We start from the raw sequence: 13,860 nt of genomic DNA on the forward strand, positions 1-13,860 counted from the left end.
AACCTGATTTTATGTAAAATAACAAATGACCTAAACCATTGTTTATTTGCGAACTAAAATTATTTGCGACTAGAAAACGAACCAAAATTAATTATTCAATTTTACACAAAATTTTTGTTAGTTTTTGTCTACTGTAGTTCTTTTAAATTAAATTAATACTAAACAATTTAACAGAAATCATTTCTTGAAGAAAATCATGCATTAATAAGATGAAATTGGCAAAAGATGAAATTATTATTATTATTAATGTAATAATTTTTTGATATACTGTTTTCCAAAATTTTAAATTAAGTAACGTAATTTTTGTACGAAATAGACTTATTTATTTCGAATTCGATTTTATGTAAAACAAGAGATAATATTTTATATATTATAATGTTTATATAATAATGTTACAAAGTGTTCTAAAGGGGCTTTTTTACTACTTATATGAGTAAGTCATAGTTGGGTACTCCAGCCCTGGATGACTGCAAATATTTTATGTGGGTGTTAGCACTACACCAACTCTTTTTCACAGCCTCATCTTCCACCATAACCTTACGCCATTCCATCTAAAAACACAGTACACACATATTATACAAACATATTTGTCGCAAAAAAGCTATAAGTACATACAAGTTGTTTGTATTTTTCTTTTTTGAGAATGTAGTCCTTGCCATAAATCTTCAGCACATCGGAACGTTCACACCATGGCCATATCATGTAGTCCAACATTCCCGGCCTACTACCACCAAAAAATGGCCCAGGTCTGTCAGTTAATTCCCTTTCAAATATTGCAAGTCCTTCGGAAATGACTTGTGCTTCGTCGTGTTCAATTCGACCCAAGGAGACCGTTTTCAGTAAAGCGTTAATAATCTACTCCAAAAATATTCAAGTATTGACAAATCCTTGATTTTAAAGTTTTTTTTTCACCTTGGTGAATTGCTTCAGTAAAAGTTGGTCTTTCGCTTTTTGCAAAGGGTCCTTTGCATGTAACCGGTGGGCGTTGTATTTATCGTCTAAATAATCAGCGATAATTAAAGATTCATAGAGGACTTCACCGTTATCAAGTTCAAGGGCCGGTACTTTACCCATTGGTGACTTATCGAACATCCAGTCGGGTTTATTGACCAGATTTATGTTAACCACTTCGTATCTACAATTGTAAATAAGATTATAACTTATTTTATTATTTCAAAAGGAAAAAAAAAACATTGCCGAAACCCGGGATCGAACCAGGGACCTTTAGATCTTCAGTCTAACGCTCTCCCAACTGAGCTATTTCGGCGTGCTAAAGTGTGTTTGACAAATCGATTAGTAACTTACGGTATCCTTTTTGCGTCCAGGACTAGGATAACACGTTGGCAATAAGGACAAAATCGATTACTGTATAACCGGAGTTTGCCCCTTCGAACAGGAGATGGTTTTCTTGATCCTAAAAAATTGTGATAATTCAAATTGGAACATAGAAAAAAATAGCTCAATATTTATAAAATTTTATAATTAAAGTTTTTTAAATGATATTTTTTCCTACGTCATACAACTGAAAATTGCATGCGGAAACTCTGTTCCACTTCCATGTTTACGCTTTATGACTTCAAGAAGTCAATAATTCGCCATTCCTTCGATTCCAGTTTTGTTTGTTCAATATAGTGACTTTATCTATGATGTCATTTTTTCAGCAGGTGCATAAATGGAAAATAAGAGGTCAACTACTTGTTGTCACACCATAAATAATCAAATTGTAAATTGTGTAAAGCAACGGAATTAAAAATAAGTATGACAGCATTCACCGTAACCTCTTGAAATATACCTAGTGTATGTTTACATTAACACACAGGTTTGTGCATATGAAAATAAAACACCTAAATAAAATTAAACAAATTGTTGATTTTATGATAAACTAAAATATGAAACAAAAACTGGAAACTGCAATATTTCAGTATTTACTTTGGCGGTTTATCATTTTATCAGTAATGAAAAAAAAATAGGTGACATTCAAGATAATTTTATTTTGAAATAATTCTTTCGTACTGTTGGATTATTAGTGCATAGCAGATTGCACCTAACTTACCTTTGGTAAGATGTTTGGAATTCATTATAGTTTTTTCGCACTTTGTTATTTCAATTAATTGGTTTTATTGTGTTATTTAATAAAAGGTTGGTAAAATGGAAAATCCTTTATCGAACTATGCAATATTCGCACGCAGCTGAAGGCAAACTAATTCATTTCATAGTTGAAGTTGTAGCCGGTGTAGGTGACGGTCATGCCAAATAACTTAGCCACAACGCGCATTCGCATAATACAAACTTTAAAATTTGTATCAACACAATATTTCTTTGATATAATGTTTATTATCGAAGTTTACATCCGGGCATTTTAATCTCAGATCAAAATTAATGATCTAATGTAATGTAGTAAATAACAATTTTATCCGAATTCTGAACCTGAATAGCTTCGAAATAATGAAGAGAAAATTATAATCGTTTAAATCGTTTTTACCACATGTCGGAATTTTATTGTTTTATTGTTATGTTGTTTATTGAAAAACAGAAATTGTTCAAACAATTAGTTGAAAAATGTCAGAACTTTATGATAGATCTTGATGCTTTTTTACATCTTTCTGTGCAGCTAAATCAATCCAGAAAAAAAATTTGGTCAAAATAAAAACGATCTTGTCGGTTAATATCCTTGCTCTACAGAACTCCCGTCAAAAACTCAATATTCAACCTAAAATGCATTGCTACTAAGAATTATGCATTTAGATGTCAAATGTATTTTGGGTTGCATGTTGGTTTGGAACTGAAACTGAACTGTACTGAGAAATTTTAAAATTTGTATTAACACAATATTTCTTTAACATAATGTTTATTATTGAAGTTTTTACATCCGGGCATTTTAATCACAGATCAAAATTAATAATGTAATGTAGTACATAACAATTTTATTCGAATTCTGAACCTGAATAGCTTCGAAATAATGAAGAGAAAATTATAATCGTTTAAATCGTTTTCACCACATGTCGGAATTTTATTGTTTTATTGTTATGTTGTTTATTGAAAAACAGAAATTGTTCAAACATTTAGGTGAAAAATGTCAGAATTTTATTATGGATACTGATGTTTTTTTACATCTTTCTGTGAAGCTAAATTAATCCAGAAAAAAAAATTGTTCAAAATAAAAACGATCTTGTCGGTTAATATCCTTGCTCTACAGAACTCCCGTCAAAAACTCAATATTCAACCTAAAATGCATTGCTACTAAGACTTATGCATTTAGATGTCAAATGTATTTTGGGTTGCATGTTGTTTTGGAACTGAAACTGAACTGTACTGAGAATAAAAAATTATATTATCATTATTATTATCTTCATTATATTCAAAAAATAATTATTCATAAAAAACTCAGAAGAATGTTTTTAATAAATTAAATCATCCTGCATTCAGTAAAATTAGTTGTATTTATCCAGATCTGTAATTGTTAGAAAATCACAAAATTAAATGGCTTGTTTTGCGTATTGTCAACATTGTCTTGACCAGTGTTGTTACAAATACAATTTTTGAAAATGCATTTAATTCTAAATACAATTACATTAGTAATGTATTTAGAAGTATTTAAATACTTAGTGGGGATTATAAATTTAAGGATAGGAAAGTATAAACACTAAGATTAAAAAAACTGTTTATTTACATTTTCTTCAGGGAAAATAGTGAGTAGAGCATACAATCACAATAGACAATCATACATCAATACCAATACAAAATTATTTACATGTTCACAATACTATCTAATTTAATTTACTTACATATTCTAAAACCTATCTAATCATTTTAATCTAATTTATTTTTTAAAAACAACAAATTTTCGAAATGTTAATCAGATAATTTATTTCTCTGAGGGGTCAATATTTGGCCACCTACACTAAACATACGCTCAACTGGAACGGAAGATGGTAAAATTACATTGTATTTTTTAAACATTTTCAAAATTGTCGGATATGACTTTTACATTAAAATGTTTTTTCCGAAGACTTTAAATAAGTTAAAATTTCGATGACTGCAGTATTCTCTAACACATCATCTCTGTGAGTACTGGTATCCATCATAAAATCGAAAACAATTGCATCTTGGTAAAGAGGCGATTTGACTTTACATACGTCATCGCTAAATTCTTTTTGAATTTTATCGGTCAACATTTGTTTTACAAAAGAATACTTTTTATTTTCTTTTTCTTTGTTAATCCAATTTAATTTGAATAGTGGCAAAGAACAAGTGGAAAAAATTTATGGTCTGCTCAGCTCGTTTCTAAAATCTAAAATTTTATCAAAGCGGGTTTTTATACTTTTAATTATAGTATTTTGTATCTCTGAACAGAATTTTAAATCTACCATTTTACATTCACTGTGCAATATTTGCAAAATCTTGTCGCACATGGAACTTTCAATTTTTTGTTACAAATTTTTTCTACTTCATCTGACGCTTTAGTAGACCTATATACTAACTGTATTCCAAGACTCTTGACAGTTTTGCTAAAATTTCACACTACGAACTATTATTATTATTATTATAACAGTTCGGATTCCTGGCATTTTGCCAATCTGTTATTTTAATAAGCAGCATTTTTTTTTTGTTGATGTAGGCAAATTAAGCTATTCTGCTCGCTTTTCTGTTTTAAATAAACCAATTTAGGGTTTCTATGCTAATTTTGAATAATTTTTTAAGCATTTGAAGTCTTTTTAACTTTATATCTAATTGTTACAAAAAATATAGTTTTTTAAGCAATGGACTTTCGTCATTTTGAAATGCCCTGGCGAAAACTTCGACCAAGTTTTAAAAATCTTGGTAATGAGCCCGAAATTCGAATAATTTAATGTGAAAAAAGCTGGTTTTAAAGTTTTAAACCTTAAAACTGGTTTTAAAGAAACATTATTGAATTAGAAGTCATTTTCAGAGCAATTTTTTTTTAATTCAAAAAATTAAAAAAAAATTTAAGCTCCCATAAAAAATGTTTTCATAAGTAACTTGAAAAGTAAATAGAATTTCGAAAAAACAAATACTGATTACTTAATGATTACTATTTTTTTTTTCATAAAACTATGTTTTTGTTAAAAATTTGATAAGTAAATTTTATTTTGATTAACGCTGAAGTTTTCTTGAAAAAAGTATATTTTTCGGCATGTTTTCAGTTTTTGAGCATTCTTTAGCAATATTTTGCTTAAATTTTAAGCTTATTTCTATCATTTGTGCTAAAAAGTCCGAACACTAATTAATTATTTTTATTTAAATTTATTTAAAAATGATAAACCAATTTTGATTCAATTAAATTATTAAAAAATCAAACGCTGTGTCAAGTGCAATTAGCATTTTTGATTTAAGAAAATTTCACAAATAACCCACAAATAATTCACTCCTGAATAATCCATTTTTGATAAAGATTTAATTTTTTATAATAATTTTATTTTTTAATTGGGGGCACGAACTTTGTCCCTGAAATCTGGTACATAATATTACATAATAATTTTTTTAACTTGTCTTGTAGAAAAATACAAATGCGACATTGCCTTATTTGCTTAGGGTATGAGATGTAACTTAATTTCTTATTATTTATAAAATAATGAAAGTCTTGTTTTTTGTCTCGCCTATCGTGAATCAAAGGTTGGGATGGTAGGTATAATAATTAAATTAGTAATTTTAAAACCTCGACTGTATGCAATCCAACATTGCAACATTAGACCTGCGCAGTATTAAAATCCATTGGCGCGTGTTACAAGACTTTCAAAGAGGTTTGCTCTTTCAGTCCCTCGAGGTTCGAGTTGTGGTGGCGTTCTTTCGGTGTTTCAGTGAGGTCTCACTGTGATCGTAGTGAATTGTTTAACAAATGTTGTCCATTAAAACAGTGTGACATGTTTTTTCTAACTGTTGTACAAATTGGAAATTTCACTCTTACTACAAGAATTAATTAAAGAAATAGCATTTTTTGTTAAAATGACAAGTGAAAAAGAAATTATCGATTGGGGTGAGGATTTTGACGAGAGCAATTACAAAAGTTGCTTCGCTCGTTCAGTGGCAGTGAATTCACAATATAAACAATTGAAAACATCGGAACCACGACAGCTGCAGCAGCTGGAGGAAAAAGATTCTTCCCAGGAGAACTTTAAGAGATTATCTGCTCGACCGTTACCATTAACTCAACCTATAGTTGAGGAAATTAGAGTGAGAAAGGTTAGTGCATTATTACTTTTTACAGCGAAAAAAAAAGATAATTTTTTGTGCTCTCAGTTAATGGTAATCGACCTTTATTTAAATTTGATACAATTATAATGAATAATTAATTAATTCGGAAGCTCAATACGAGAGTTAACATTCACTTGGAATAGCATCTGGATAATTACTCAGTTAAAGCAATTTGCAAAATTAATCTTAGTTTTTGTTATTACAAGTAGGACATCCTATATGGCTTTTCACTTGTTAATTACTTTACTGAAAAAATGTCAAAACTTATTTTTTTTAAAGGTACCCAAGAAATAAGAATTTTTAGTTGAGACATTGCTGCATTTTTTCTGTTCTATTTTGGGCATGTTAATTTTAGGCTGTCTGCTGCAACCTTCTAATTGACCTAAGTAATTTATCACAACATTCAGGTTTTATTTAGAAGCTGGAAAAACAGATACAGGAGACACCACCTTCTGTTGTAAATTAATTCCGCTATGAAAATGCAGATTTGTTACAGAGGCTCATCTTGTCAACTTCCATGTAATCATATTACATATCTGTGACAACCTTTATGATAATGTGATGTCACCTGTTTGCATTTAAACAGATTTATGTGTGTAAGAACCGTAAGCCGGAAGCAGTTGTTAATGAATAAATAATTATTGTTTTTTTTTATCTGATTCATGTTTGGTGGAATTTAAATCGCAATAAGCATTTGCACTTTCACAGTTAATTAAAGCATGAAAAATTTTGGACGACTTTATCGTAATTAAATATTTGTTCACAGACTTAAGGGATCGTGGGAAGTGAAAGTGAATACATTTACTTATATTTAAATGAGACTAAAAAATCACAATAATGAACACACTGGCATTTGTTACATCCGAGAATTGTTCTTCTTAAGCACGTATGAAGTGTTTTACAATTTCCCGCGTGTGTGTGAGGAATGTTCACTTAATTTTTTACAAAATCTTGCACAAATTTCTGCACCTTTTTACAGCTACACGAACAAAACCTTGCCTCAACAAATTAACGGTAACGTAAATTATTACCATAGCAAGAGCAAGGCCTATAATTATTAGTTTATCTCTTACTGTCTAATAGCAGAAAATTTAAAGTTTTATTGGGCAATATTATCTGGCTGGTGTATAATTAACAAATTGTAATAGTAAGGATGCAGACACAGTATAATAGCATGTTATAAAAGTAAATCAAATATTTATTATATAATACGTTATTATTTTTAAATTAATTATGGGAACTGTATTAGAAGGCAACCTACCTAAAAATATAAACTATAATTTCATTCACAAAAACTGGCTGGTATTTTTAAATTCTATAGACAATAAACAATATACCTACTTTTTGTTACATGTAAGCTTTTGTTATATAAATTATTGTCAAGAATACACTTACTTTTAATTAGTCACATGCCAAAGATCATTCTCCAAAATACTAACCCAATTAAAAAAATTTGTTTGTTCTGAATTTTTTCTTATAAAACTACAAAAAATTGAGGGATTGGGCGATTAACATTCATTAATTATTTAATTATTTAAGACATTGTAAATTAGTTAAAAGTTAAAAATTAGTTTATTAAATTACTATTTTACTATCGACATAGGCCTTTACAAAAGTTGTTTAAAAATAATATACCATTAAAATACAAAAAATGTAGACTACTTGGGTAACTTATAACAAAAATATGTTAAGTTGTTAACAATAAACAAAAGAAATAAACAGCAAATAAAAGTAAACTGAAAATAATTTTTGTCCTTATCTTTTGTTACACCCTGTATATTGACAGACATCAATCACTTCAATAATTGAGTTACTGTCTCTTGGTCACTGTGGCAGGATGCTGATAATTCCTATAATTGCCAATAATAAACTTGTTTTAATAATTACTTTGCTCATACTCATAGGATGCTGTTTAAAAATTATGATCACTTTGGAGGCTTTTCTATAGTTATAGAATTTTTCTAAATTCTTCCCCAGATTTTTTTACAATTTTTACTAGTCTCTACTCTTAAAATTCTTTTAGAAACATTTCTTCTGTGTTATAATACCACTAATTTTGATAAATTTTTATGTATTGTAGACGTTTTTTTTATAAAATAATTGAGTAGGTATCGCATTCAAAAATAAATATTTTTTTTTATTATTGCTTGAACTTTTAAGATTCATCTATGATTTTTTTAAAGCTGTTTTTAGAACGGAAATCTGCATTATTTAGATTACTTTACAAATCAATTTGTATATTTGTTTTTCTCTAGATTCGTCTGCACTAAAATTCTTCCACATTCTCCAAATTATTTTTTTTATTTCAAGGTTTTTTTTAACTCTTCTATAGTTTTGTGTAGAAATTTTCTTGAATTTCCTTGTAAATTCTTCTCTAGATTTTTCTTTACAATTACTTTTCAAGCTCCACTCTCAAAATTCTTTTATGAACATTTTTTCTATTTTTTTGTGAATTTTAGACGTTCCTAAATATGAGTGGGTATCTGATTTAAAAAAAAAATTCTATGATTTTTTTTAAATCTATTTCTAGAACGGAAATCTCTGCGTTCTTTAGATTTTTTTACACAATGTTTTTGAATGTTTTTATAAATTCTTCTTTAGATTTTTTTTTACAACCATTTTCTAAGCTCTACTCTTAAAATTCTTTTATAAGCATTTATTCTGCATTAAAGTACAACCAATCCCGATTTATTTTTGTGTAATTTAGACGTTTTTTCTAAAATAAATGAGTAGATGTCGCATTCAAAAATGAATATTTTTTTTCACAATTTCAGTTAGAATTTTTTGAGATAATTTTTCAGCATTGTTTCATTCCATGATTCTATGATCTTTTTAAGCTGTTGCTAGAACGGAAATCTGAGATTATTACATTATATTATAATACAAATCTAAAGTTAGTTTTGTTAGTTTGTTTTTCTCTAGATTCATCTTTAGATTTATTTTGTAGACTGTACTAAAATTCTGTTCTTCTACATTCACCTACATTCTCTTTTAGATCCCACGTTTTTTTAATGCTTCTATAGTTTTATTTACAATTGTTCTTGATTATTTTTTAGCAACGTTTTTGAATTCCGTTATAAATTCTTCTCTACTCTACTCTTAAATTTTTTTATAATCATTTTTTCTGCATTAAAATACCACCAATATCAATTTTTTTGTGTATTTTAGACGTTTTTTTTTTGTAAAATAAATGAGTAGGTATCGCATTCAAAAATTAATAATTTTTTTATAATTTTGTTTAGAATTTTTTCAGATCATTCGTCAGCGTTGTTTCCTGTACTCTTCTCTAGAGTTTTTATTATTATTCTTTTCCTGATCTAAAACGGAAATCGAGATTCTTTAGATCATTTTACAAATCTATCTTTAGATTTGTTCTTCTCTAGATTCTTCTTTAGTTATTTTGTAGAATGTATTAAAAATTTTTTCTTTCACATTCTTCTCTTTTAGCTACCACGTATTTTCTATAGTTTTGATTAGAATTTTTTGTGATTATTCTTAAGCAACGTTTTTGAATTCTTTTGTAAATTTCTCTCTAGATTTTTCTTTACTATTATATTTTCGGATTAAAAAATAAATTAAACAAGCTTAATTTAGTGAATTTTTGCATAAATTTAGAAATTTATTTTTTCTTCTCTCAAAGTGTTGAAACGTCGCAACGAACTTGAAAATTGTATTTGCAGTCATTTATCGGATTTTGCACTTAAATTTCTCTTTTTTTGGACGTTTAATAATCTCACTGTTACAGAAATTATAAATACTTTGATTAGTAATCAATCGTCTTCTTCATTAACAAATTAGTTTATTAAATTACTATTTTACTATCGATTTTACTCAAAATTCCAAAGCCAATACAAAAATTGTTTAAAAATAATTGATCATTGGAAAAACATAGTCTACTTGGAAAACCTACAACAAAATTATGGCTTCAAATATTAAGTTGTTAAAAGTATCTACTTTACAATAATAAAAAAAATTAAAAACAGCTAATAAAAATAGAAACTTGTTCAAAAATCGAAATAAAAATGAAAATAATTTTTGTTCGCATCTTTTGCTACACACTGTATATTGACAGACAATCAATCACTTCAATAATTCAGTTTCGCTCTCTTGGTCACTGTGACAGGATGCTGATAATTCCTATAATAGCCAATAATAAACTTGTTTTAATAACTACTTTGCTCATAAGATGCCGTTAAAAAATGATCATTTTGGAGACATTGCTCAATTAGAAATTGATTGATATCTCCAACCTTGCCCTAATCCGCAGCCATAAAATCCTGAACCTAAATTAATGGAATTAGTAATTTATGCTCCACGCTTTGTTAACTGTATCATAATTTCAGTGATGGCAAATTGTTTGCATAATAATTTAATCCGAGCCAAGAGCGCAAGCTATTATTTTGGTCGGAATTTATTCGACCACCTTGTACGAGCATAAAATCTGGTTGTCAGACAGCGTGAACTCCGTGAACCACCCTTACCGGAAGTATGGTCAATGAACACCACCGACTAATGCCTCCATTCCAAATGTTATGCTACATACAACACACATGGCTGCTATTCTTTTTATCCTGCTTTTGTGATATGAGTTGGAGAGAGATGAAACGAGGTGTGAAATACGCGTAAAAATAGGATTTTCGTTTTTAGACGCGAGGAAAGAGTTGTTTCCGGTGAATCAACGGTTTTAATGAGTGCGTATTTGATTAAACCCTCATGGGTATGTTTGTATCTACCTACAATTGTGTACATACCGTTGTATTATTTTTTGTATATTTTCTTTTTTTTTGCGTTATTTCTTTTTCTTTGTAACATTCTCACAGAATCTCACGTTTCATATTTTACTGATCTTCACATGATTTAATACCGGTGGGATATTCTTCATTTTTTTACTCATTGGTGTCACATTCCTCCTCTGTTTTTGCCCAAGACAGCTCTACATGTAATTGAAACACTAAAGTTATGCCATTTTTCTGTAAACAAGTTGCGGTTTTATTGCTATTTTTAGATAATTTTCTTAGACGATCAATGAAAATGAGACTAGAAACCACAGACGCCAACTTTCTTCAACCGCATTCAGTTTTCTTGAGTTTCGCACTTGTGATGTCTTAGTTGTTGGTTTACGGTCCATTTGAAATTGTGGAAAAAAGTGGCAGTGTTGCCAACTGTGCCAAACAGCTTGGTAAACAATATTCTAAATTTCCAGGTTTAATAAGTAAGATTTATTGAAGAAACATTAAAAAGTAAAAAAGCAAAGTTATGGCAGAAAACACAACAAAAAGCAACGTAAATAAAATAAACATTTCAACATTTTCGAAATTCTTTTTTAGATTTTACGCTGCGTTTTTTTTCTAGATTCTTCTTTACTTTCGTTTAGAATTTTTCTAAATTATTCTTTGGCATTATTTCTTCTTCAAGATTTTATAAATTATTTTCCAGTTGCTTCTTTACAATTATTTCGTTGACTTTACTCAGACACATCTACATTCTCTAACTTTTTGGGTTTTACTCTGTCTTTTAAAAATTATTTCATCGTGTCGTTTAGAATTTTTTTTTAGATTATTCTTCAGCATTGTTTCTTCTACTCTTCTCTAGATTCTTTTTTAAAGCCGTTGCTAGAGCGAAAATTTGGATTTTTTACATTATTTTACAGATCTTCTTTAGACTCGTTCTGTAATTTTTTTTAGAATTATTTTGTAGACTGTATTAAAATTCTTTTCTTCTATATTCATTCTCCAAATTCTCTCTTAGATTTCACGTATTTTTAATTTTTATGTAGTTTCGTTTAGAATTTTTTTAGATTATTCTTTAGTATTGTTTCTTGAACTCTTCTCTAGAGTTTTTTTAAGATTTGTTGATTTTTTGATTACTTTTCAAATCTATCTTTGTATTCGTTCTTCTCTCTAGATTCTTCTTTATAATTATTTCGTTGACTGTATTTAGATTCTTTAAATTATTTTTTAAATCTAACTTTGGATTTGTCCTTCTCTAGATTCTTCTTTAGAATTATTTTGTAGACTGTGTTAAATTTTTTTTCTTCTACATTTCCCAAGTTTTCTTCTAGATTTCCATTTTTTTAAATTCTTTATTAATTTCGTTTAGAACTTTTTCTGATTATTCTTTATCAATGTTTTATTTTTTTTTAATTCTTTTTTTAATTATTTTCTAGGCTTCACTTTCAAAATTCTTTTATAAACATTTCTTCTGCATTAAAATACCACCAATTTCGACTTTTTTTGTGTATTTTAAACGTTTATTTGTAAAATGAATGAGACGGTACTAGGTATTGGATTCAGAAATGAATAATTTTTTTTCATCGTGTCGTTTAGAATTTTTTTTAGATTATTCTTTGGATTTGTTTCTTATACTCTTCTCAATATTCTTTTTTAAAGTCGTTGCTAGAGCGGAATTTTTTTTTACATTATTTTACAAGTCCTCTTTAGACTCGTTGTTCTGTAAATTCTTTTTTAGAATAATTTTGTAGACTGTATTAAAATTATTTTCTTCTATATTCTCCAAATTCTCTCTTAGATTTCACATTTTTTAAATTTTTATATAGTTTCGTTTAGAATTTTCCTTGATTATTCTTTAGCAATGTTCTGAATTCGTTTGTAAATATTTCTCCAGATTTTTTTTAGAATTTTTTTCTAGGCTCCACTCTCAAATTTTTGTATACATATTTCTTCTGCATAAAAATACCACCAATTTTGACGTATACTCGTATTTGTGTATTTAAAAACGGTGTTTTTTCGTTTAGAATTTTTTCAGATTATTCTTCACCATTGTTTCTTGTACTCTTCTCTAGAGGTTTTTTAAGATTTTTTTTCTGATTCTCTTTTAAAGCCGTTTCTAGAACGGAAATCTAGATTCTTTACATCACTTTACAAATCCATTTTTAGATTCGTTCTTCTCTAGATTCTTCTTTAGAATTATTTTGTAGACTGTATTAATTTTTTCTTTCACATTTTCCAAATTCTCTTTTAGGTTACAAGTTTTTTAAAAATTCTTTTATAGTTTCGTTGATACCACCAATGTCAAATTATTTTTGTGTACCTATTTTAGACGTTTTTTTTTGTAAAATAAATGAGTAGGTTTTTGCATTAAACCAGGCTAATTTAGCAAATTTTTGAAAACTAACTAATTTAACTTTTCTGCCAAAAGGTCGCGACGAACTTGAAAATTGTTGTATTTGCCGTAATTTAATCAAGCAGCAAATAATTAGTTGAACAAATTCTTGTAAACATTTTCAGTCGTTTTTTCGCTTGGATGAGCCGACATTGCGGCAAAGTGGAAACGTAATAAAGCTGTTGATTTACACAGATTAACTCATAATAATTTTGTAAACTGCCACTTTCACAAAACCGTTACAACATTGTATAAATTCGAGTGAGAACTACAATAATTTTATATAATTATTTTGGAAATGTGCATCGTGTCTGTTGTATTGTTGTCGTTCAGAAACGGTCCCAAGTTGATTGCACTTTCGAAGGTGTTGAAACTGACACGAGACAACATTTTAAATTGCTGTGAGTCACAAATCCAGGTTCGTTTTCTCTCTACTTAATCATGGGATTTTTTCACATCACAAACCGAAATTACGTAAAATGAGTTGATGGTCAAGTCTGAGAGAAGCGTCAATGCGTGAAAAAT

The 13,860-nt window shown here is 28.3% G+C and overlaps 2 protein-coding genes and 1 non-coding gene across 3 annotated transcripts in view; 1 reads left to right on the forward strand and 2 right to left on the reverse strand.

Moving 5' to 3' along the window:
• Positions 1-356: 356 nt before the first annotated feature.
• Positions 357-2,210, reverse strand: LOC655757 (pyrimidodiazepine synthase). The gene is made up of 5 exons (XM_962319.5): positions 2,054-2,210; positions 1,306-1,414; positions 913-1,135; positions 616-855; positions 357-551 (listed from the first exon to the last, which is right to left on the reverse strand). Exons 1-5 carry the CDS (start codon positions 2,076-2,078, stop codon positions 426-428), a joined length of 723 nt encoding a protein of 240 aa, XP_967412.1. The 5' UTR covers positions 2,079-2,210; the 3' UTR covers positions 357-425.
• TRNAF-GAA (transfer RNA phenylalanine (anticodon GAA)) lies at positions 1,195-1,267 on the reverse strand. The gene has a single exon. It is a non-coding gene; the product is annotated as a tRNA-Phe (tRNA).
• A 3,551-nt stretch (positions 2,211-5,761) lies between the features above and the next one.
• LOC103312472 (uncharacterized protein) overlaps positions 5,762-13,860 on the forward strand; it is a 35,206-nt gene continuing 27,107 nt past the window's right edge. The window contains exon 1 of the mRNA XM_008193167.3: positions 5,762-6,201. Within this exon, the coding sequence (XP_008191389.1) occupies positions 5,965-6,201 (237 nt within the window). The 5' untranslated portion in view covers positions 5,762-5,964. The remainder of the gene's footprint in view (positions 6,202-13,860) is intronic.

This window comes from Tribolium castaneum, chromosome 1 (assembly GCF_031307605.1).
Source record: "Tribolium castaneum strain GA2 chromosome 1, icTriCast1.1, whole genome shotgun sequence".
Classification (NCBI taxonomy): Eukaryota; Metazoa; Arthropoda; class Insecta; order Coleoptera; family Tenebrionidae; genus Tribolium; species Tribolium castaneum.